Genomic DNA, 25,083 nt, shown 5'->3' with positions numbered 1-25,083 from the left:
TTTTTTTTTTTTTTGCTTTTAAAATACAAACCTGATACGAACACAAATACCAGCTACATTCTTCCCACCACTCATTGTTACAGAGCAGCCTGCCCTACAGTCTCAAATACATTGAAATGGTAATTATGGGGTTCAGACAATCCTATAAATGCAAGAATACACAACATGGGAGTCACAGTCTGATGTCTTATATGGCAACTTTGAACTGAGCAAGTGAATGTTGAAGTCCTTTTATTTTCATGATTTTTGTGTTGATATTAATGAAATTAGATTTCACTGTAAAAATTTAGGTATTACAGTTGTAATAAGATTAGTTTAAGGGACTTTATTGTTAACTGCAAACATTTTTTATTAGGCCTATAAGATAAATCAGTGATTAAGCTGCCTTTCCACAACATTGTCCAAACTTTTCCCCAGTCCTCTTACAACCCTGTCTGTCCATCCTACACACAGTGTTATGAGCATGGCCACTCCACTCCACTTGTTATGTTCTGCAGTCTCTGGCAGCTTACCATTTCAGATGAGGAAACCAAAAATTTGGACAAATCTGTAGCTTCTAAAAAAGTCAGGAATGCTAATGATGGGTGTAAGTCCTTAAAAATTGAATGAAGAACTGTATTAAGCCACCACATCTTTCTGTTCATGTATAGAGTTGTCACTTCCTGCAGAGCCAAAGTGTTTAAAAGCTGTTTCTGTTGATTTGTCTTAGACTTTTAACAGAGTTTTGGAGACTTTCCTCTGGAAGCACCTGCTTTCTTAGCCATTTATTTTGCTTTAGAGAAGGCTGTATTTTAGGGGCCATTTCTCCTCTTTTTCCCTGGTGCATGTGATACTCTTAAAAGCTTGCCAGCTTACACCTTGTGCTTGGCCTAGAGATGCTTGGAGAAGCCAGGTGAGTTCATTGTGCAAAGGCTGCCCCTGCCCTGTATGGATTTTCTCAGTACCTGAGAGTGTGTAGCTCTGTGCTGCTACTTGGCATTTTAGCTAATACATAACCCATCATGCTTCTTGCCTTCACTAAGCTGAACTCTTTCTGTTTTGTTTTAAATCAGATAAGGGTTGTCTAGGTGGGGCTAACAGAAGTATTGCAGTTGTGTCATGAGGAATGTACATCACTCACGTTAAGCTTTTAATAAGCTGTTAGGACATAATTACATTTTTCAAACATACTATTCTAGTTTATAATGATTCCTTATTCTATATGAAATTGAGCAGTGCATTAGGATACGTTAGGGCACATCACTGCCAATTTTGTTTGTAGTAACTGCTGTTCCACATTGTAGATGGTAATTAATTACTGTCTCCTCTTTTTTTTTTTTTTTTTTAATGAGGGATTTTAATGGGTTTTGGGTTGTATGTTTAAAACTATTGCATGAGAAGTCAGGTTTCTTTGACTGTGACATTTTGAGAGCATCATTTTCCTCTCATACTTTTAGTGCAGTCCTTGGTTGCACCATGCACTTCTCTCAAGCAAAATGTGAAATAAAGCACAACTCCTTGGCTTTTAATGACAGCTCGGAGAGGGGTAAAAAAAAAAAAAAAAAAAAAAAAGGGTACAAGTAAAACAAACATGGAATGCTGTTCCAGATAAAAGTAGCAGCTGCTGACTAGCTTAGGTGTTTTGCCTCGACCTGAATCCCAGTGAGGTATCCAAGCCACCACAGAGCAGGGATGGGCACCTCTTGCAGAAGAGCCTTCTCCCTTTTTGTAGCCTTTCATTACATTCCTGAAGGGCAGTCTTATGGAAGAGGAAAATGTCCAGTCAGTGTGTGGGCTAGTGATTCAACTCTTGAGCAAACCTTCTGGTTTGGGAGACTTTTTCACATTTACTGTTTACTGGCAATTTGATTGCACACTGTCTGGCACTGGGCCCAGCATTCTCCTCCAGTTAGTGCAGCATCAGAAACTGATTTTCTTTCAAGAATCGTTGTCTGCTATATCTTTTTCTGTCCACTAAGGGGCAGCTGGAGCCTTATATGTCAATAGACAACTGTTTGAAAAATAGCTTACAGGTGGTTTCCATTTCTTGTTCTTTATGCCACCCTATAAAGACAGTGTCATGGGAAAGGTAAATATATTATATTTTTCCCTGTTGTTTCATCTGTAAGTAGTTCCTCTGCAGCAAACCCTCTCACATCAAGCCCCAGAGGAGCCTCAGTTGTGAGAGCTCCAACAGCAGCCCCTAGCAATGTTTTTCTTTGTATCCTGATTTCTTCCTCCATTCTTTCCTGCCCTTTCTCATTTTGATGAGTTTTAATTTTAAAACAAGATGCTTGATTTAATGCATGGCATACGTATTCCTTGGGACTTGGTTAATTCTGCCACAGAGTTGCATCTCTGTGTGCAGAGTCATCAATTGCCTTCAACTTTTCTGATACACCATAGTTCTTTGAAACTGCAGGACCACACATCAGTCTGCTCAAGGGAGGGTAGACTCACAAATACCCTGAAGTAAAGTGAGGTTTTTCTATTCATTGCCTTAATCGAAACTTGATAGTGTGTGACCTCCAGAGTAAGAGTTGCCAGTCGTGCAGATACTGGACCCTTTCTGCTTTTTGCTTTTTGTCATTAATGAATTTCAGTTGAGCTACCTTGAGAAACCTTCCACATTTCAAGACATGCACTTAATCCCACAAAGACAATCCTTACCATAGAGCTTCTTAGGTAGTCTTACAGCAAACAAGCAAAGTAAGTTGAATGAAATGAAAGCACAATTTAATGCCAGTGAGTGCCCATGCAAGGCTTTGGTACACTCTCAGTTCATGCTTTTAGTGAGTTCAGGCTAGTGTTCCTCCAGTCAGGTCCTGAAAGGACTTTTTTTCAGTTGTTCCACTCTGATAGTGAAATAACTACATCATAGTCAGTGTGCCTGAGGAACACCTGTCTGGAAAGTCTGTGCGCAGTATCCAGCGTTCTCTAAGTTTCCCCTTTAGTTTACTCTTTACAGACTTTGTTTCACGGAGGAGTTTGAAATGAATTGAACAGAAGTGATTTTAATATTTCCTATCTTTCTGAAAAAGATTGTGGAAAAGAAGTTGTATTTTTTAACCAGTTATCTTACCTCGAGTTTTATTTCATTTGCTGTAGCTTTCTCAAGTGCTTGTATACCAACCTACTCAAAGACAAAGCTGCCCCTTTGACAGCCACATTTCCTGAAATACACTCTACAAAAGTAATCACATTTTTATGTTGTACAAGTTAGAATCACTGCTATTTCACAAACTCTAAAAATAATACATTGAGATTTGATCTTCATAACAATTAACAATGACATTCATTCTTTCTGTTGCTGAACTTGCTGCCGTATCTGGACAGCTGTGTGAAAGTCCACATAGCTCGGTTATTTATTTAGGTGAAAAGGTTTTTAAAGCCCAGTTTGAGCAGTAGTTTTTAATCACTTGTTCCAGACAATTATTGTTCTTCTGAGCTGAATTGTCAAAGACTGCATATAAGGAATGATGTGGGAATAATGGACCATTGCTTCCTTGCAGAATTCTAACTGAATTTTTAGGTACGTGGGATTTAGTCACACATCTCGTAGTAAAGCAGTATGTGGAGCAAGAGAACACAGCAGTGACAGATTGTCAAAGGCCTAATGTGTATGTCATTGCTTACTGGTAATCTGATGTGTACAAGATCCAAGGCAATATTGCTGTGGCTGCTGACGTGCTGGCCTGAATTAGGGTGAGCAGCTGATGGGGGCTGGAGTTCTGTGTTCCATTACATCCCATTCCCTTTCTGGCACTTCCATTACGAACTTTAAGAAAGAAAGCTTGACCCACATGTAAGTTGTAGCAGTACTAATGATACTAAACATAAGTTGCGTTCTGCTCCTATAATGATGCCTCATTGTACTGTGTTAATTGCAGTTTCAAGTGCTTCACAGTTTGCAGGAGTAATTCACTGGATCAGCCTAGTCATCCTGTCTGTTTTCTTTTCAGAGGTATGTATAATCAAAGACCTTCATGCACAGAACTGCAAAGTATTTTTATGATGTCACTGGAATTAGCAAGCATTTAACATGGTTTAGATTGTGAATAAAGGTAGTGCAGTGCACTAAAAAAAAAAAAAAACAGAAAGGGAAAAAATGTTGCTGCTGCACTTAGCAAACTAAAAGATCTTGTTTGTAGTAGTGCTGTTTGTCAGTTGCCTAGAATTGACTAGGGAACATGGAAGATACTGCCTTACAAATTACAATTGAACAATTACAATTGATAATCGCCTCTGAATCACCACAGACACAGGACAGACCTACTTCAGACATTTCTTCTCACAGAAATCTTATCAGTGTCACTGGGAATATAGAATTAATTTGGGGTGAAAGATCTGCAGATTTATTTTGCAAAAAGGTCTGCTTTAAGAATGGAATTCTCTCGATTTATGGAGCTAGTTTAGATGCTCTACGTTGCTGCATGTAAACACAGTGAGAGAATGAAACAAATGGTGAATTTCTTTGCAAACATTTCTATGAATGTGCTTTCAGAAATTGGAAAAAGCTGTAGTAGAGATAATGAGTGACAAAATTGGGATTACTTATTACAGTTTTCAACTTTATTCCAAAAAGAAGTAATTGATACCAAGACATTTAGACTACACCTGAAATATCTCAAAGTATTCATTAAGGTTATTTTTCCAGGTCATAAGGTGTTACTTGTCACCAAAAAAAAGAAAAGTTTTTGTTTGTTACATCATACCAACTTGTACGTTGGAAGACAACCTGGACTTACATATTTGAAAATATTTTTTCTAATTCATAGGATAAAATACTGTCATCCAAAAAGAAGTTAAATTCTTCACTCTGTGAAGACACATGTAACTTTCACATTGATGTGAAAATTACAAAGAAATTCAGACAAACAGGGAGCTGTGATATCTGCAAATTATTTGGTAGTTCATTGTGTTGAATTGATGCTCACCGTATTATATCACTGGTTATTTTTGTGGTTCTATTATGCCTTTATTTACATATATCATTTTGTATTTCTACTTTGCATTTCTACTCATGACAGGGGCTTTCTAGCTAGTGTTGCCACTGCCAGTGGGAACTTTCAGAAAGCATTCCTTGATAACAGGCAGGGGTCTCAAGACTGCTTTACATCCTAGTCTCCTGGTGCAGCAGTTATACAAATGGATACAGCTCATTTTTGTTTTCCCTATCCTTTGACAGTGATTGTGGGTTGTAGGATACATGTAAACTGCCTGGAAAAGAATCTAAACCATTCAACAGTTTTGCAGAATCTGCTTTGTGTACTGTATATCCTAATACTTGAATGCTTAGGTTTGATAGGTGGAATCCATTCCCTGTAAAGAAATACTTGCCCCTCTCTCTGAGAAGCTTTCTTTTGCTCCAGTGGGGATTAGCACCCTAGACCTGTAGTCCTGAGCTTTCCAATAGGATCAGCCTGTAACTCTGCTGCTGGCAGCATGGCTGCACAAACACGCACCTGATCTTCATCGCTGCCTGGAGCTTGTTTCATAGCAGCTTCTCCTGTGGTCCTCAATTTCCTTCTACTGGGCATAACCTTGAGTTGTGTTTTTTCCCCAAAGCCTGATGCAGCTCCTTGTATCCTAGCAGCTCCTTGAAGTGGCTTGTTCCTGTACCCCTTCCATAGTCTGGTTCACATGCAAGCAGTTTTTGTTAGGTTGCTTGTGGCAGTGCAGATAGGCCAGTTCTCACCTGTCTCAAGGCAGACATTAATAGTTTTGGTTCTACTCAGAGTACCTGCATAAGTGAACAAACTGTTTCAGAAATGCTTTGCAGGAAAACGGTAACAGAAAAGATTAGCACAGCCAAAGCTGATTGCCTGATTCACCATCCTCATTGTGCATTTGTCTTGGATATTTTCCTCCTTTCTACATTAGATATTTCAAATTAATTTTCCTTCTCTGCTTGCAGTCCTAAATTTTTATAAATCTCTTTCTGTCTTTCAAAGTATCTTCTTTATCTTCCTCCACTTATTTGTTTATGGGTTGAATTTCCATCAATGAAAGCCAAGGCTACAAGGCAGCCATGTAATGAGTGCAGAGGAGGTTAGACGTTTGGATAATGGTTCATTAAGTGAATTTTTAGCAGCTCAGAGTCCTAGACCATGTTATAGCAATAGAGGTGGATCTGCAGCATATCTGGATATGCTTCAAAGACCACAGACCTGGAACAGAAGGAAGGTGTACCATTGCTACTGGGATTGCTGGGGATGGTCTTGTGCCAGGGCGGTTTAATGAACAACAGCACAAAAAACAGTGTATAATCTTTTCTCATCCAAATCAAAAATGTTGATTTTTCAAGGGGTTATAAAATACTGTAAAAACTCCTTATCACAGAAATGCTTTTTTTTTTTTTTTTTTCATTGATCTTTATTTTATTTACTCTTCTGGTGCCTTCAGAGGCTTTCTTGCCCTCTGATTCTCAAAACCATGAGTCAGCTGTCTTTTTGAGTTATTTGTTGAGAAAACTGTATGTTACAGTGAGACTTTGCAGTCTGTGACTGTTGATGTCAGGATGAGTTTCCAGATTTGAGCAGGCTTAATTGGTTTGCTTGGATATAACAGGCAACTGCTGAGGATTGATTAGTCTTTCAGCCGGTGCTTTTCTCCCCAAACCAAGGATTGAGAGATGCTAGTGTTCACAAAGGGCTGTTTCCATAGCAAGCACCATGTCCCAGCCTTGGATGTTTATTGGTTTTTCTGTAGTTTGGTTCCCATTAGTAGTAAAGGTGGATACATAATTCTTCAGAGAGGCTTCAGCTCAGATGTGGAGAAGAAATAATAGAAACTTGTAAAAGACTTATTAGAATCCAGAAAACTTCCAGCAGAAAATCTGAATGTTTTAGAAAAATATGACTGATTAAAAGCTGGTGCTGTAAAGACACTGCAAGCACTTTTGGTCCCATCGTGGTGGAGTTAAACAGGCAGTGGCTTTCTGCTTGGTTAAAATGAAGGGACAGACATGCCAGCAACTAGCAACTGCCAGCAGGACATCTGCCAACCAAATTAAGTAGCTACACTCCCAGCATTTTCCATCTCTCTCTCTATTTCTGTTATAGCCATAAGCCTTAAAGGAATTTATTACACTCCGTCAATTTTATATTTTCTTTCTGTCACTGTCTGTGACTTTCCAATGTTAAAATAGCCTTATTCAAGTGAATTGCACATCAGCTCTTTTTGCTTTTTTCCAAGTATTTTGAAGAGGATTTACTAGTGGTGATGACTGTATATGTTTGTCTCTTTACATACATCACTACAATTTGTCTGTGCACCAAATGTTACCCAGATGTTAAGACAGAAGAGAAGAAAAAGACACTGGGGGAGAAACCCCAGTACCAACAGCAAAGCAAGGCTGGGGTTACACCCTGTCAAGAGGGCAAATTCAGCCTTGGTTGACTGAGAAAATGATGATGGGGAATGTCACAGTGCTTTGGTAAGTGGCTTGGAGTATGCTTGTATTTTAACAGCCTTATCACATTGCCACAGAGATCTGATTCTGTAGCTGTTCAGTTGTGTTTTTCCACTAAGATTGTTTAGACCATTTGCGTGCAAGAATCGAGTTCTTTGATATTCGTTGTTCGTGTTGCCCTGTATGCGCTTCTGTCAGCCAAGCACTCAGGCATTCTGCTAGCTTTCAGCACTCGAATGTTTCCATGGGAGAAACCAAGTCTTCGGGTGTGCTTAAAGTTAGGCAATCACTGAATCACAACTTTTTTCCTGTAGCAGGGTACAAGAAACAAGTTCTGGAATGGAGTAGAGTAAGTCTGGAGTCCTAGTTGATAAAGGATTTGTTTCATTGGCTATGGCTCATGAGTGCATATTAGATTTTGTCAGATAAGCAGAAAGATAATAATCTTCTATTAATTCTGTAATGTTTCCATAAGCTGGAAGAACATTTGTTTCTGAATATTTGCTTTCATTCTGTGTACACAAGTTTTCTCATGGTGCACAAATATGGTGCATTGCTGGCTGTGTAGGTTTTGATTCTTCAGGTGGTTGATGAGGGGGGATCTAGGATGAAAGATACAGATTTTCAATGCTAACATAATTTCTAAAGGTAAATTGAAGGTTACTTCTCTGTTAGTGTGTAAAAATTAAATATTTAATATCTTGTGGAATGTATTTTCTAGGCTCTTACTTTTCTTGCTTTATAAATGAGTAGTTACCAGGTTTCGTAGAGGTCTAGGGACCTTGCTTGACACCTTCTCTTGACACCAAGAATATATCACACACACACACACGTACATACATACAGGGTGTGCTCTATCAGCACTTCATCTGGGCTTTCATCTCCTGATAGCCACAGGCCAGCACCTTCTGCACTGCCCTACAGAGATAAGAACTAACACGAGCGTACTCATGCCTAGAGGGAACCTCTGGTTGCTTAAGACAATTTTCTGTCCAATCTGTACTTACCTTCTGGTGGCATACTGTGGCTCTAGTAAGCCATTTCCATTCCTGTAAAGCTCTTTCAAATCACTCCAGAGCTTTCAGTTTAAAATTCGTTCTTTTTCTCCTTATTCTAAGAGCAGGACTACAGTTAACTTCAGTGTTTGTGCAAAGGTGCATTTTGAGAGTACATGATACCACAGGAGAGAATTAGTGGTAGACGATGACAAAGATGTACTACATTCGTGGCTGTTCGTGTCACCAGGCTTTTGCCATTAATTATTCCTAAGTGACCACGTGTGCTGATAGAGCCAGTTACAGAGAACAGTAAGTGGGGAGTGTTTTGTGCTGTGCGATACATGAAGGGAGGGCAGTAGTTATCCTTTTCATTTTGGAGACTTGCTTTGAAGAGAATCCATGTGAGGAGGATGCCTGTGCACTGGAAGCAGAAGGATGTGTCATTTAAAGGTGCTAACATGTTCCGCCATGCTCTGCGAGCAGGGGAGTAGCACACCCTAGAACAACTAATGCAGTGCCTCAGGTCAGGCAGAAGGTGACAAAAGAAGATTGTTTTGTCTATGAGCTAAGGCCTCTGTGGAGAGACCTGAGCCAGAGAGATTATAAATCACAGGCTGGGTACAAGGTGTACTTTCTGAGAAAGATTTCAATAAACATTTGGATTTATGAGATATATCCTAAAGACAGATGCTTAGTCTTGCAGTTTCTGCATAAGGCAGAAGTAAACACCCTCTGTAATACATAGAGAGTTTTGTGGCAGTGGAAGGAGGGAAGCACTCGACTGAAGACCCTTTCTGCTCCACTCAATCTCTTGTGCAATCCTCCTGTGCAATAATTAATCCTCATCTAGGAATGCTGAGCTGCGAAGGAAATCTGGTGGGCCAGCCTCGCCTGCTGCGCTGCCTCCTTTTTGATTTCTTTACACCATGGATGAATTTAGCACAGCAAGTCACTTAGTGGTAAATAGTATATTAATGGTGCAAACAATGACGTATTTAAAATTACCAAATGTACAGTGCAGTCAGCTGACAAATGTGGCTAAGTCACGCAGGGTGTGGGGATTCACACAGCTGGCTCAGCAGAGGACTTGGCCAAGCTTCCCGAGAAAATTGGACAGCAAACCTGCAGCATCACACAGTTCTGCACAACCTGCGCTGCAGGCAGGCCCTGTTGTGCAAGCAGCTGTGCATAACCAAGGGATAAAGTCAACTTGGAAATTACGTTTCTTTCTAAAGAATGGTTTAAGGTTTTATTTTTATCTGGCTTTACTCTGACTAAAACAAGTTAACAGAAATGTTCAGTCCCTTACTTTTATTATTACACTGGGCAGACTTCTATGTAATAATTTAGCTTTCCTCAGAAAGCGAAAATGTATTTCTGATACAACTGCAATACATACACACAAACACACACATATATATGGACAGATGGATGGAAGTTAAGTACTTTCTAATTGAAAGTTCTTAGGTCAAGAAATGTTAAAACATTTTTTTTCTTTTTTAACTGTTTAAAGGCAGTGGCGTTTAGCAGAAATATATTCCCACTGATATCTAATGTTTGCATTCAAACCTCTGTGACCAAAAAGCAGAATGCCTGTAGTGTACTGCAAAACTGTGTGTGTGCATCTGCTCCAGTGCTGAAAAATGCCCCCACACCAGGGAAAACAGCAGCTCTTCTCCATTTCTCCTGATTTCTTGTAGATTTTTATGTCAGTTCTGCAAATGGTAAGAGTCACATCTAACATGTCTGTTTCATCTGTGATGAATGCTCAAGTTGGAATTCCTTTTCAATTCATTTGTGCTTTTCAGTTTGGTCCATATACAGTGCCTAGGAAGTTTGTTGGAGTATTTATTTCTGTCTGTTTTTTTTCAGATTCTGCTAGGTTCTGTACAGAGAAACCACACAGACAAATGCAATGGGTGTTTGTCTGAAAGCTGTTTCTGACAGTTTAGGAAAAATACTAAAGTGCTGTTTATAAGTAACACTGGTGCTCTCATTTCAGTCGAAGTATTTATTGTTTTGAACACTCAGGGAGATTTGCCTTGAGAAGCCCAAATGTGTTTGGTTCAGACTCTGCTGGGTAAGAGCAATGACAGCTGAGGTGGGTGTGATCCCATACTTTGTGCCCACACAGGGAGGGCAGAGCAAGCTAAGCCTGCTTTGGTGGTGCCAGTAAGTGCCAGTAGTAAGGACTGGCAAGGGGCCCATGAGCATACCGCGGCTGTATCTCAGGCTGCACAGCATGTGTGAGATGCACTCGCCCACGGCACTTTCCTGGGACTCCAGCTCCCTGAGGGCACCAAGGCAAAGCTGTCTTATGTGTTTTTTTTTTTTGCAGCAGCAGTTGTGAGGTGCTGTGTTTGGTTATGAGTGAGCGACAAGCTGGTGGATAATGCCAGCGTGTGGCTTTAAGGCCTTCCATATAGAAGAAATGCTTATACAGCTTAGCCCTCAGTTGTGCCTGGAGTTTGCCCTGAGGTTAGTGGCTTTCTGAGAGGGAGCTGGGTTCATCCTGCCCTCGTGCTCTCCCCTCCTACAGCTCGCTTGTTCGATGTGTGAGCAGAGATGGTGATCATCGAGGCATTTCTTGTGAGGGAGGTGCCTGTCACCTAGAGGTAGCACCCAGAAGCATTACTGCAATAAATGTCTGCCAGAAAGACTTCCCGACAGTGCTGACTTGTGCTGATTCACACAAGCAGCCTGAAAATGAAAATGTTTGTGCTAGCTTCCAGCCCTTGGAATGGCTCAGGCCCACGAATCTGACGGTAGTGCAGTCTTACTTAAACACTGCAGTGAGAATTAAAAAGGCAGAAATTACTTTTTTTTTTTTTTTTTTTAATGTTCTCTCAACAGTTCAGTGATAAATCATCTTTGGGGGTGTGAGGCAGTATATCTATTTTCTTTGTGCAGGTATGCCCTGTCATTGCAACAAAAAGATCGCTGGACAGCTGCACACCTGTCCAGAGGAAGGTTTTCACCATTAGCTACTGTAAAGATGTGAAGCGTGTAGCCATCCTGTAGTTGTTCACTGATATAGCACTTCATAAGCCTGCCTAGGCATAGAAGAAAATGACCTGGATTCTTCCCTGCTGTCAACAGGGTTGCTGAAAAGGTAGCACCCTGTACTGTAAGGAAGGCACTGCTTTTCCTCATGCATTGCCTGCCAGCTGTGGACACAGGTTAACTGACACAACTGGATATGTGTGCTCACGGGTGCCTTGTACTTAGCGTTTTGTACAGCTTCTCCCTGGGGACTGGGGGAGCTGCTTACAGGGGAGCTGGGGTGCTTCTGTCTGAAAGGGCCTGAGCTGAGACTGCAGAAGTGCTGCAGTTGTACAGCAGTGTGTGCACTTACACCTTGTGCTTGCATCACGTCTCATCATGCCAGCAAAACGAGATTTGAGGGGCTGCTGCTGCTGGGCATCTCTTCTTTGCCATCTAAACCACTGTGCATACAGGTTCCTGAGGAGATTGCTGCAAGTAACCTTATTCCTGCATTGTGTTTGTGAAGGGCTTTGGAAGTAAAATGTTCTTTTAGGAACAGAGACCAGCAGCATTAGCAGTTCTTGGTGTCTACATAAAGTCTTACCATTTTTTGTAGAGGGAAGAGAGCACTGCATTTGCTCTTCTGACTAGTGACTCCCTTTCTCAGCCGGACTTGGCCAGTGCTTCACGTGTACCATTCCTGAGCGAGCACTGGCCAGTTCACTTTCCTGCTCACTTAGGAGTGTTTATATGAGATTGGATTTGAGGCAACAGATCTCCCGTAGCAATGTCTCCCTCTGCAAAACAGGTTAAGGTTTGGAGTGCCAAGACAGAGCTCTGCACAGTCATCCTGGGCCAAATGAGGCAGTTGGACTCCTGGGGTTTGACAGAAGCATGCACAGGAGCAGTACCCTCCTGAAAAACCCAGGGCTGTTCTGCAGCTTGGTAGTGCTGCTATGTTTGGCACAAATTCTGAGTGGGTTGGGATTTAATATGGCTGTATTTTTAATGAAGAGGAGTTATGGATATTCATCGCATAGGCACTTAGTTTCTTTGGCACAGTTCTTGGCATGGTGACCCCTCACACAGCGGCCTGCCGCGTTCCCTGTCGGTTGTGCTGTGCTTTAACGCAGAAGGGATTTCGTCTTCTCTGTGAGTTGTGGAGCTCCAGTTGTGTCTGTCAAAATCTGAGCTGATGTTGCAGTGGGCAGAAAAGATCCCTACCAGTTTTGCTTTTATGTGAATTCAATCCCAATCATCAGATTGTTGTTTTTTTTCTTTAATGGTGTATCCTAAAAGCCTGATTTTAAAAGAAGGGGAACAATGCTGTTGGATTGTTAATAGGAATTCACCATTGGTTCATTCTCTTTTCCATCTTTATTGTTGTTTTCTAGTTACTGATGCATCTTACAGCTCTTTTGCTTAAAGAGGAGTATCATAGAAATATTTTTCTCCCTTATCCTATGACTTTCTGGAACTTCATAATAAGGCTACAGCTTTGAACTCCCAAATAGTACAGAGAGGTTCAAATGTTCACATCCAGAAGAGTACAGAGAGGGGACCCAAGTGTGAATCTTTTAAAGGCTTCTTTTTTTCTTTCCTTTTTTTTTTTTTTTTTTTTTGGTAGTAATCTGAATCTCATAACTAAAAAACTCTAAAATGGAAATTTTTGGAGGATGGAAGGACTGATGAACATTTGAACTTGGAACTTACTGACTTAGTGAAACATCATAAAATGTGGTTAGAAAACAGTACCTCCTTTTATACAGACCTAGCTATTTCTGGATCCTCATTATTATTTAGAAGAAATACATAATGCATAGATAAGACAAAAATGTACCCCTAAATAGATAAAGGACTAAGTGTTTATCTACAATTGCAATGACATTCATCATTTTTTCCCCTAATCTATTTTACTAGACTATTTTGAGGATTGTGGTCCTTGGCATATGGGATTACATTGAAAACAAAATAGAGGTGAGTAGTCTTACTCTTTGTACTGTTTTCCAGGCACGCACAGTAAAAATATTAAGAACTGCTCTGGGTGTCTTCGTTACAGATCCGGTGCAATACAGATATCTCTTAAATCAGATAAGTATGCACATACCTCTCGGTGTATGCTTGGATACATAGCAGTATGATTCAGTCCCTTGTTCTGTGAGACTCTCAGAAGAGCATTGTGTTTGGAAATATTTTATTACAGGGGGAGGAAGGGGCTGTAGGGTTTTTGCTCCATGTGTCTATGATTTTATTGTTAGAGCTGTGCTTGTCTAACAGTTGGTACTGCTACCCTGAGATAATGAACAATATGTGTAAAAAGTGGCATGTGACTTGTGTAGCCATGTTCTCATAATCAAGTTGAAAGTAGAACAGATTGAAAAATAGTGTGTAGTTTTCTGATAGACAATACAATTTTGGCAAAAAAAAAAAAAGTATTTTGAAATGATTTTTTTAGTGAAATCTGACTAAACACTGTCATTTATACCTCAAATTAAAGATGAGGTAGAATGTGCATAATGTTCCAGAGATAGAAAAGGAAATGCATATGTTAAAAGTAGCACATAATCCCAACACAATCCCAGACCAACAATCTGGGGAGTGGGAAAATGAAAAACTCTTTCTTGATACTGTCTGGTGTTCACTGTCCATCAAATAGGAGCAGTTAGAAGTGTTTATTTTCAATACACTGGATTGTTATGCACAGTTCTGACTTGTAGTGGTTACAAAATTTATGTCCTGTCTCCGTATGCAAACCATTAACCAATGGTCTTTGGCAGCTGGGAAGCATCCCAGCAGGAACGAGGACACGGTACTCTGTTCTACCCTGCTAGGCAAGTGTAGCACACGCACAACTCTATTGCCAGTTCGCTGTGAGATGTGTTTACTCTCACAGCTGCTTTTTCTGATCTAATCCACAATGCAACCAACATCATACAAATCATTCTGAATAGTCCCTGTTGCCAAAAGCCTTGAAACCCTTGCTGCCCAGTAGCAGTGAGAGCAAAGTCTTTCTGTCTTGCCATAGAGCCCACACATGCTGTGTATTCAGGATGTGGCCAAGAGCCATTAAGTCACTTTGCTCCATCTTTCTCTACTTGTCTTCTTGATCTTTTCATTTAGACAGTAAAATCTGTAAGCAGGGAATGTATCTTTTTTGGGGGATGGCATCATCCCAAGTAATGGGTAATAAATACCAGTGATAATAAAACTCTTCAGCAGCAGTATCATTTAGTCTATCACTTCTACATGGAGATTTTGGCCAGGTGGTCCAAATACCTTTCTCTCTTCCTGCCCTCCCATCACAGTTTATTTCTCCTCACCTCATAAACTGTGGTTGAAGCACTGAAGAATTCTGTTGCACTGCCTCAAAAGGACGCAGCCTTTGTGGGACTTGGCCACCTCTCGTATCCCTTTCACATACATACCATAATTGCATTTCTTTCTGGGGAAGTGGGAGTCCTTCATGACCTCAGGCAGAAATGGCAGGGCTTGTGATCTTTAGAAAGAGTTTGAAAAAACTCATTTCTCTCTAGGTGTTTGATGGTGCTGTCATAATCTTGTCCTTGGCACCAATGGTGGCCTCGACAGTGGCTAATGGCCCCAACAGCCCATGGGATGCTATCAGCCTTATTATCACATTACGAATATGGAGAGTGAAGAGGATCATTGATGGTGAGTGGCGATTCAGTTGGTGACTCCAAGAATTACCTCACAGGCTGGGAAAAAAAGAGGTTTTAAATGTTTTGAAAGAATGCTTGCCTTCTCCTTCCTCTTACAATTTAAAAGCACTGAAGAGGAGAGAGTTATGACTCCCATGGAGGACAGTAGGTCTCAAGTTTGTGGTTGTTTTTTCCTGTTTCCTTTGAGCCTTTAAAACTGATTGTTTTGTATTTTGTAAGGCCCCTTCAAATCCCTTATCTGGTCAGGAGCATTTTCTTACCATGGTGGTTCCATGCTGAAGGTGCTCTCTGCAGCGCCAGTGTGTGGTACAGTACAGTTGTCACTAAGCATGAGTCGTGTGTTTTGCATAGACCTCTGTGGGGAAGCACCAGGAGAGAGAAGTCCTTGGGAAGTCAGGATTGCAGAGCAGCAGCAGTGGCTGTGCCTGGAAGGAAGGACTTAAGTGTAGGCTACTTTATGCGAAGTGGTTTCAGGCATTTCAGGATACAGTGATAAGAGGTGGGAAAGGAATAAATGAAGGATCACTTCGGTCCTGTGTGAAAGATCAGTCAAGCTGTTATTTTTGATTCAGATACCCGAACTATATTGAGAGTTGAGGAAAGGTCATAGCACCATGAGTGAAGTGTCCAAGGCAAGTTCAGGATCTTTTGTAACTTCATAAAACATCAAGAATTGCAATAAATGTTGAACAGCTTTGCTCATCAGTCTGAGTTTGCCTTGATTGTGAGAAAAGCAACATTTCTAAACACATTTGGAAGGCCTATTGAAAACTGGGCTGTAGCTTAAAAAACAATAGAAGTTGTTTCCTTTTTGTTTTTTAAAGTCTCCTTCTTAGTCTACTATTTCCATCAGGGACTTAACTTCCTACCACCAGGTAGGAATTAAATGCTTAGGGCTCTGGAATTGTTCTTCTCCCAAGGGAATGATGCTGTTCAGGTTTAGAGGGGATGGGAGCAACCCCAAGCAGAAAAATTTGCCACCCAGCAATTCAAAAAAACTGTGGTAAGCACTGGGAAAGATCAGCATTAGTGCCAAAGCTAGGAAGAGTAAGCAGGATGCATTTCAGCTCAGCCATACAATTGGAATTCTGACCAAACAAGAGCTAGGCCCTGCTTATGACTTGTATTTCAGGTGTTAGAAATCCTTACCCAGAAGAAATACTCGAGTTCTCTCACTGTGGTTGAAAAGGTTGAAATTCTTTAGTCTGTAAAGGGTTTTCCTCCGATTTAATAAATAAATAAATAAATAAATCACAGCTGGGTTAACTTTAAGTACTTATTTATGTTTTCCAGCCTATGTCCTTCCAGTGAAAGTGGAGATGGAGATGATGATTCAGCAATATGAGAAGGCAAAGGTTATTCAAGATGAACAGCTGGAAAGACTAACCCAGATCTGCCAAGAACAAGGGGTAAAGTTCAGTTATGTTTTTATTTGCGTAGAGCTTGTTATGGCAAATCAAACAGTTTATGTACCTTGCCACAGGCTAAGGTTTGAGGAATATTGCTGAGATTTCTGTTGCAAGGTGACAGATTTCATGTCGTTAAAGAAATCTTAGCTGCAGCCAGGATATTGTCAGCATGGTATTTGTCAAACAGCAGTTGTCTCCCACTGCTGCTGTGCATGTGTTTTTTAAGGTGAGGAGAACAGTTGTGAGGAATAGAAAAGGAATGCTTCCAGAATTTAATTTATTGATAGAGTGCAGTTAGACATAATATTCAGAGTATGCAAAATTCATGCAAAAAGATTGCAGCAATATTAAAGCAATATTCCTAGGCAAATGTACGCATCTGCAGGAAAGCTAGTGAATCTCCGTGCTTTGAATGCAGGAGGCAGCTTCCCTGTAGGTCAGTCAGAGGCTCACTTGGCAGACTTCTGTTGCACCAGAAGCTTCTAGTTTCTGGAAGAAAGTCAAGATTTTAGACTCTTCCCAGCCCACCCCAAATGTTTAGTGATTCGGTCTTAGAGATAAGGGAGGTGAAAATAAAAATATCTCAGACAAATATGTTTGAGAAAAGTGTAAAACCATCACTTGGGGAAGAAGCCAGGAGTTCTGAATTACACTTAATCTCATGTAAATGAGTCCCTGAGTAAGCTGCTTTAAAGTAGAAACCAGCCATATAAGTTAAGACTCAGGCTAAGCGGGGCATTCAGGTCACCACCAACCCACAAAGGACTGATCCCCCAAGTAACTTATTTCAATTGCAGAGTTAACTGTGAGGCGTCCAAGTAAGGGCTGGAGTTTTCTAGCATCAGCTCCCACTCCCCACCTGTGACAGGTGCTTTTCACATACAAAATGAGGGTTAAGTCTGAGTGGATCAATCAGTCAAAAAGCTGAAGGGCCTGAGTAGACTGGAAGGGAGGCAACTCATCCCAGAACAGGCCAGCTGTCCAACGGGAGTGTAATCTGAGTAGGGGTTTAGGTGCCCATCTCTTACCTAGGAACCTAAAACCTGTCAGCAATCCTCTTCATGACAACTTTGTGCAATGATATTAATATATCCCTGCTTCTGCACTGGTCATGAAATGAACAGGAAACGGTACATACCCAGTTTTACAGAGAAGAGCTTATCCTTTGACCAAACATGCTAGACAAATCAACGATTTCCTGAGTCCCACTACAGTATTTTGTCTGTCAGACCATGCTATTAGGTTAAAGTTCTTGACAGACATAAATTTGAAAGCATTCATTTTTAGGAGATGTATTATGCAGCTAGATAATATTCTCAATAGTTAAACAATGTCTGTAGTCTGAGTGAAATGGGCTCATTATCCCAAGTGGGGTTCGCGAGTAGCTTTTGCCACCTTGCATTCTGATCCCCGTTCTCTTTATCTGCATGCCTAGCTTGCCAAATATCTAACCATGGTAGCCCTCATCTGAGCTCTGATGGTTACAGCATAGCTGTACATCAAGCACAAAGAAATACTGCTTTGCTAGATGAGTAAATCTGTGAAAACAGAGCAGGTTCTCTCCTAGCTTTCAAGTGTCATCAGCTATAGAAAAATATGGACTATAGAAAAGTGACAGCATACTAATATCTCATGTTTTACTGTCCTGAGTTCCTGCCAAACAAATGTCTGAGCTGTTTAATATGAGGTAAATGTACTAATTTGCTGCCGTTAGCAACAGAAGACATTGACACAAGTCCTGCATCCTTTCTTCGTAAATTAATAGATTCATAATTCAGTCAAGAACAAGTTGTCAGTATTATAATATTCACATTAACATTGTGTACAGTATCTGGTGGGAAAGATATCTCCTAATGGTATTTAATGTCTAAAATTCTGCCAGGTTTTTGCTTTTTCATTTCATCAGCTTTCCTGACCTTTTAAAGGATTGCTCATTCTTGGAGTTTGAGTGTGCATGTCTGTGTGTTTTCAGGCGGGGTTCCCTACAGCAGTTCGGCTGTTCTTGAGTCTGGAGCCCTGGCAGGGAGGATCCCAGAGTGCCTTGCCTGTGTAGGGCCACATCTGGCACAGGCAGCCGAGGTAGCAGGGAGCTAGCTGCCCAGGGCCACCTCTGCACACGGGCTGACCTGTTGCCTCCACTGCATGCAAAGTATTTCCCCTCTGGGTACACAGCTGGGCACACCAATGCCAGCCCCAGGCTACCTACCTAAATAGGAAGAAGAGGCAAGCCACTGTGGTTGTCTGCATCCCAGCAGTGGATGTAGATACTGCTTCATCCCAAGGCTGTGTCGTCATGACCACACCAATGAACTACATTTGTTTAGTAATTATAGACAGGGCTGAAAACGTTCCCGTTAGAAAGGTTTCTCAGCACTTTCTTTTCTGAGATCTTGTTTGCTCTGTCAGGGAATAGGGATTGAAATTCTGAAGGTGTAACATCTTCTGCAAATGAAATTATTTTGAGTGCTTTAGATAAATATGCAGTATTTCTGGTTTGTTCAGGATTAAAAAAAATAAATGGTGGCCAGTTCTCTGAGAAGTCCCATGCCCTCCTGTTTTGAAGCTGATACTTAAGACTTGGCAGGCTAATAGCCTTCTTGTCATAGATGAATTTTAACCTGTATTTGTGAGCAGTTATTTCCTCCATGCTAAACCGTGTGATTTGAGTCCTTGTTGTGCATCTACACAAAGAGGAGGAATCAAAGTCACAACAACAGCATTTGTCTGGCATTTCTTTCCATGTAGGTTTGTTGAGTGGAGTTGCCTTGTTTGTAATTAATGTAAACATAGCCAAATGCATGTCATGACTGCATGCTCAATTTAAGTTGGCCTATGTTAGTACTGCTAACTGTGCTAGGCGCATTATCCTCCTTCCCCTTCTGCCCAACTGCCTTCTGCTGTTTATTTGCACAAATGCTTTTAATGAAACAGATCTGGAAAGTAATCAAATTAAGCTTAGTGTAACCAAACAAAGTATCAGTTTTTATGGGAATAATTTCTAGAGCCTGGCTCACTGCACAGTTGCAGAATTGCTTCTTTTGGCCCGAGGCAGGAAATGAGGTAGCAGGAATGAAAGATGAGTGCACAGGCGTACAAGGAAAGCAAGATCACCTGTTTGCCAACTTGTACCAGTGTAAGGGTGTTGTTTTTTTTTTTTTGTGTGGCTGCGTTGTTTTTTGTTTGCTTATTTTTTTAATCTGTTTGGTTATACATGTGAATAATTTATCTTTTCCTTTTGCTTAAAGTGTAGCTTCCTGGAGAGCCAAATTTGTCAGCACTAAGGTTCCCTAAGCATCACTAAGTAAAACATGCACAAGTCTTGCAAATCCTTCAAATCTTCCTGTGCTCTTCCCAGTGTCCCCAGCTTGACCTGGCTTCCAATGCCCCTGCCCATTTTCCCTGCGAGGACAGCCTAGGAGAAAGTTGGGGTTGGCTGTGGCCGTGATCACGCGTCCTCCACATGCAGGTGCTTTTGAGCCTGGCCAGTGTCTGTGTGTCCCCCTCAAGCTGTGCTCCTTGTATGAGTTACCCTACCTTGACAGAAATTCTTGTTGCTCTCATTGCTCCATCTTTCCAACTTCTCCCCTCACCTCTATTTTGCTCTTTGGTGACCAAACATCTATGGCATAGCCTGTTCTAATGAGAAGAAGATGGACAGGTCAGATCAGACCAAGCAGCAGTCTGCATGGGGGTCTTTGCCTGTAATTCAGCAAATGGTGCTGCATATAGAGTGTGAAAAATGGAGTTCACATTAAAAAAAAAAAAAAAAGGCAAGAAAGATGCAACCCCATTGTCTTGCTTTTTGAATTATGCTTCATTTGTCAGTTGTATATGCTTTTGCCAGTGATAGGATATCACAGCTATAAAGCTATGTTTCCATTCCTGAGCAACATTGGATGTTCCTGAGGATATACTTGTACAAACATGAAAACTCTTTCCAGATGTTGTTTTTTTGGCCAGCTATACATCCGAAAGCCAGGATATATTTTATAAATTATGGGTGCCTGGACTACCACTTTGGTCTCTGTAGTACCCTGCTGAAACTGTTTGAATAGTTTGCTGTTTTATTTATTCTCTGTTGGACAAGAAAGATGTCATTAAAAGGGAGTGGAGCAGGAGGGTGGTCAAGGCAGAAAATGCCGAAGGACTGAGATGGTTAAACAGAACTTCACAAAACCTCAGAAACATTAGGAATCACAGTAATGGGGATTTCTAAAAATGTGTAACAGTAAAAGCTAAAGAAGTCTCACTGTAATTACTATAAAATTATAGAAAGAGTATATTGCTGATGGTATTGCTCTATCAGTTTAATAACTTAATTAAATCCTAACACAAAGAAAATCCTGAAGTTTCACTAGAAATGAAAATTCCATTGAAGGAAGATTGTCTTGTTTTTTTTTTCCCTCTGGAATCACCTGTAAAGGAATTTCCATTTCTGATAATACATCTAGTTATATGATCTTTTCTATTTAACATTCAAAAGAGTCATTTGGCTAAGTACTGTGCAGCCCAGTCTATGTATTCAGCCTTATCACAACAGCTCCTTTTCTGTCAGCTCCTATAGAATAGGGTTTTTCATCATTCTCAAAACTGTAACAAGTATGGAAGCTATAATTTCTTTTTTATCTTGGAATATAATTTGTACAACAGCTGCTAGCTTAATGACAGGGCTATTTAGCTGGTAAAATTACCTATCGGAGAAATAACTTATGTTATCCTTTTGCAATAATTTTAATTCATTTCTAACTAACAGTCATTTTCTTGGTGAATGGAAGGCAGCCAAGGTCATCCCATGTTTCGTTCTGCCCATAAATCATTAGTTTGCAACTGTCTCCTGATTTTTATTGTTACCAACAATGACTAAACTAATGGAAATAAACATTGGATTGTATCCCAGTGGCAGATGAGTTTTAGGGCAGGGCGTTCTGTACAGACAGCACTAATAGAGTGGAGCAAAGTTATTACTCCTGCATTAGACACAAGTAAGCTTCTGGCTAAAATGTTCATTGATCTCTCTGAAACTATGTCAATCATACTGCCTTGCAAGACCATTAAAGGAAAGTACTATAAGATTCACTGTTACGTCTGTCCCTTTTTGAGTCTTACAGGCATGTTGTAAAACATCAGATAGGATGGGTGGCACTTTTTATACAACCAGGCATATAAACTGAGATGTTATGTAGAGCTCTGGGTCATTTTACCTACTTATAAATAATTAGCTAATGCATTTGTGAAGGGAGGAGGTGCACAAGCATGCCCTGTAGTTCTTTCTGGTTTGTTTCCTGCCAAAATAGCACTAATGTTGAGAACAGTAAGTCAGTTTAAATTTCCAGACAATTAGCTTTCTCTTCCAGCCTGACAATGTAGCTACTTGTTCTTTTGTGAGATGATCTTTGTCTCCCTTTTTCTTGGTAATAAGTGTTTTTTCATATGAGCCACATGCATCACACCTTTATTTTGCACATCTCATCCCATGTAAATACAAAAGTTGCTCCAGCAGCGGTACATGTATAAAATACAAAGACATCTTAAATTTTAGTATGGCTTTCTTTTCCCTGATGTGAAAAAAACATGTGTGATTTAATCCTTTGTACCCTGCAAAGTTAGGATTTAAGAAGTGTAGCCCAGTGCTTGGGAGATCACACCTGGAGTGCTGCGGCAGTGGGGGCTCCCCAGTATAAGAAGGACTTGGACACACAACAGTGATGGGTAGGGCTGCGGAACATGGTGCAGGAGGAGAAGCTGAGGAAGCTGGGCTTGTTCAGCTGTAAAAAGAGATGAAGAGGGATCTTACTGCTGTCTTCAGCTCCCTCAAAGTGTTGGACTAGGTGACCCTCAGAGTCTGTTTCAGCCTAAATTATGCTGTGATTGTACAAAGTTTTCAAATACATTTTTCCATTGCGAGGTATATTAGGAGCTTATTGATAAAGGAACCCACCAGAAGCTACCAAAGGAGATGTAATTAAAGACAATGAATAACATAGGTGTGCTGGTAAGTAGCATGATTCAGTTTGTAATTATCTGAAGTCAGGAGGTAGTTTACCTTAGTCTCTCAACAAGTTATCCTCCACACAACAAAGTTATTTGCCCGCTGGCGTTCTGTGAGATTTCCACGGTTCCTAACACAGAGGTGATACCTATGAGTAAGTAAGTCTTAATTAAAACAAATCAAAGCGAGTATATAAGCTCGCATGCCTTTTTTTGCTTTTCCCTTACGATAAGCTTTTTTTTTTTTTTTTTTTTTAAAACAGATAAGCTCTTGTAGGCTGAAGTAAAGGTCGTCTACTTCAAAATACGAACCATAACTTTCTCGGTATAGCTCTCTTGTAGTTACCTGTATTCGAGATGCCCAGATCCATTCGGATAGCTGCATCAGCTCCTACTGCAAATGCAAATTTCACATGTTAAGCTTTGGCCCAGAATTTTTACTGAAAAGGAACATTATATTTTACACCCTCTGTGGATTTATCTGGCCTGCCCTGATCTGTGTGACATGCAGTCCGAGCAATCTCATTAGTTCTTTTACATGTTAGAACTGCCCGAGGTCAGCACTCAATGTAATGTCCAATAGATGTAAGCACCTGCAGAGTGATTTGTTCTCTCAGTCTCTCATTGAATTATGCCTGTAAGGAACACACACTTCTCTTAGGCTTAACCTTTGTTTTTAGCGGGTTGCTTTTAGTGGTCAAACCTGCCAGCTTCTCTATAACTTGGGATATTTTTTAATACTTGTGAGCAATTAATTCTGCACTGGTCTCCTGAGCATCTGCATGCCTTACATGAGCCGAACCCCTAGGAAAATCTGTGTTTCCTGATAGACTTTTCTTAGATATCTTAATGACTGTCATACTTTCTTAAATCAATCCTTATGATAAATGGTGATTTGCCATCCCCCAGTTCCTTTTTTGAACACGGCACCGTAGCATAAGAGAGTTTTGTTTTGCGTTTGTAAGCAGTAATATTGAGCTGGGTTTTGACCCTGTCTTGTGCTCTGCCATCTGTGACGGAGCTGTGGTTTGTGTCTGTGTTGTATGAACCACTTTGCATCACTGACAGTGAGTGTGGGAGTGTAACAAACACTGTCATTACAGGGCAATACCCTCCTCTGACAATAAGAAAATGACAGTTGCATACACAATAGTATCTAATTCTGACTTGCCACTCTTTTAATGACTACACAGGCTTCAGGGCAGACTTCAGAGACCCGGACGCTGACCATCTGAGACAGTGGAAGGGAGAGCCTGTGTTACCCAGCTGCAGCTGTGTGGTCTTGTAGGCAATGTCGGTTCTTGTTGTTATCTTTTTGAACATCTCTGTGTGCTGTTGTTTACCTTTCATGTGATGTTGAAGTCCCGAGCAGTGTGCTGCTTTCCTGTGAATGTAATCCTTGTATCTGCTCTTGCCAGTGGTGTGTTCAGTTCTGGACTTTACCCGTCTAACCCAGCGGTAGACAAACACGTAGATGGTATTTGCAGCAAACAACACGAGAGGGTTCACGTAGCACTTCAGAAGCAGTGGATGAGTGCACTCCACGGGCAGTGGATGAGGGAAGCAGTGCATGAGCCAAGGTACCAGACCTGGCTTCCAGTTTCTTCTGCCACATGACAGTTGTGCCACCTTCATAAGCAGCTGCTTCCTCTACTGCTGCAGACAAAGGCATGTACTTCTGCCCTTTAAGCATAAGATGGCAGCAAAGCTTCTTCTGTTTCTGTGGTACCAGGGTGAGTAGCTGTTCACCTGGGTAACTGGTGGTCGCTTTTTCTGTGGATTCCAGTTTTGCATGTGGTCTGTGTGGTTGGGACTCGACTAAGGCAGTCAGTTTTGCTATCCAAATAGGAAATGAAGAATTGTTTGTAAAAAGTGGAGTTATCCGGTGCAGAGATCCCAGGCAATGGTTGCAGACTGCTACTTGGTCTGGCATGTCAGGCTGAGTGCTTTATAGCTTGTTGGCACAGCTATTTTAAACAATAAAATTCATGAACTCATCTGTTAAAAGCTGGACGGTGCTCATGCATGGAAATTTTAAGGGTTAACAGTCATCTATGGATTTAAAATATTTGGAAACTGTTGCTTTATTAATTAGGCAATGGAAGGAGGAATCAGAAAGTTGGTCTCTTCCCCCATTTTTGCTATAGGTTCACCACAGCAGGAAGGATCACTTGGTTTGCATCCTTTAGCACAGCTGTAAAATGCAGGGATTCTCTTCAAGCTTTTGAAGCTTGAAGATTTAGTTACAAGGTTTAGTCAATCTTCATAAATGCTTAAGGTAGCTAAATGGGGCGTGATGCAGAAATAGAGTTTTTGAGCTCACTTTTAAGTATTTATCTATTTGTGTTATAAAATGCCTGCCATTTTTTCTCTTCCATGAAAAAAATTATATCTTGTTTCTAGGCCAGAGGTAAGCATTTTAGGAGCACCATTTGTTTTTTGGAGACACAGGAATATCACTGAAGGATGAAATGTGAAATGTAGAAAGACGGTAATGATGCCTAATTCTTACTGCCTTTTCGTTTGAGCTAGGATTAAGCAATAGTTAAAAAAAAAAAAATCTCCAAATGTATTTTTTACCCTTCACTTTGATAGGTGCTTCTCCTTTTATACCAAGGGAGCATTTGAAA

General features: G+C 40.7%; 1 protein-coding gene across 7 annotated transcripts in view; it reads left to right on the top strand.

The window, feature by feature from the left end:
* Positions 1-25,083, top strand: part of TMEM266 (transmembrane protein 266) — a 77,742-nt gene that overhangs the window by 39,630 nt on the left and 13,029 nt on the right. For 6 of the 7 annotated variants that reach the window (XM_068695871.1, XM_068695867.1, XM_068695866.1 and 3 more), the window contains 4 exons: positions 3,870-3,943; positions 13,387-13,467; positions 14,910-15,048; positions 16,350-16,465. In XM_068695871.1, the coding sequence (XP_068551972.1) occupies positions 3,870-3,943; positions 13,387-13,467; positions 14,910-15,048; positions 16,350-16,465 (410 nt within the window). Of the gene's footprint in view, positions 1-3,869; positions 3,944-13,296; positions 13,354-13,386; positions 13,468-14,909; positions 15,049-16,349; positions 16,466-25,083 lie in introns of all 7 variants that reach the window. The other variant, XM_068695872.1, reaches the window with a different exon arrangement.

This window comes from Anas acuta, chromosome 12, assembly GCF_963932015.1.
Source record: "Anas acuta chromosome 12, bAnaAcu1.1, whole genome shotgun sequence".
Taxonomy (NCBI): domain Eukaryota; kingdom Metazoa; phylum Chordata; class Aves; order Anseriformes; family Anatidae; genus Anas; species Anas acuta.
Note: the sequence above shows the minus strand (reverse complement) of the source record. Positions and strands in the feature narration are given on the sequence as shown.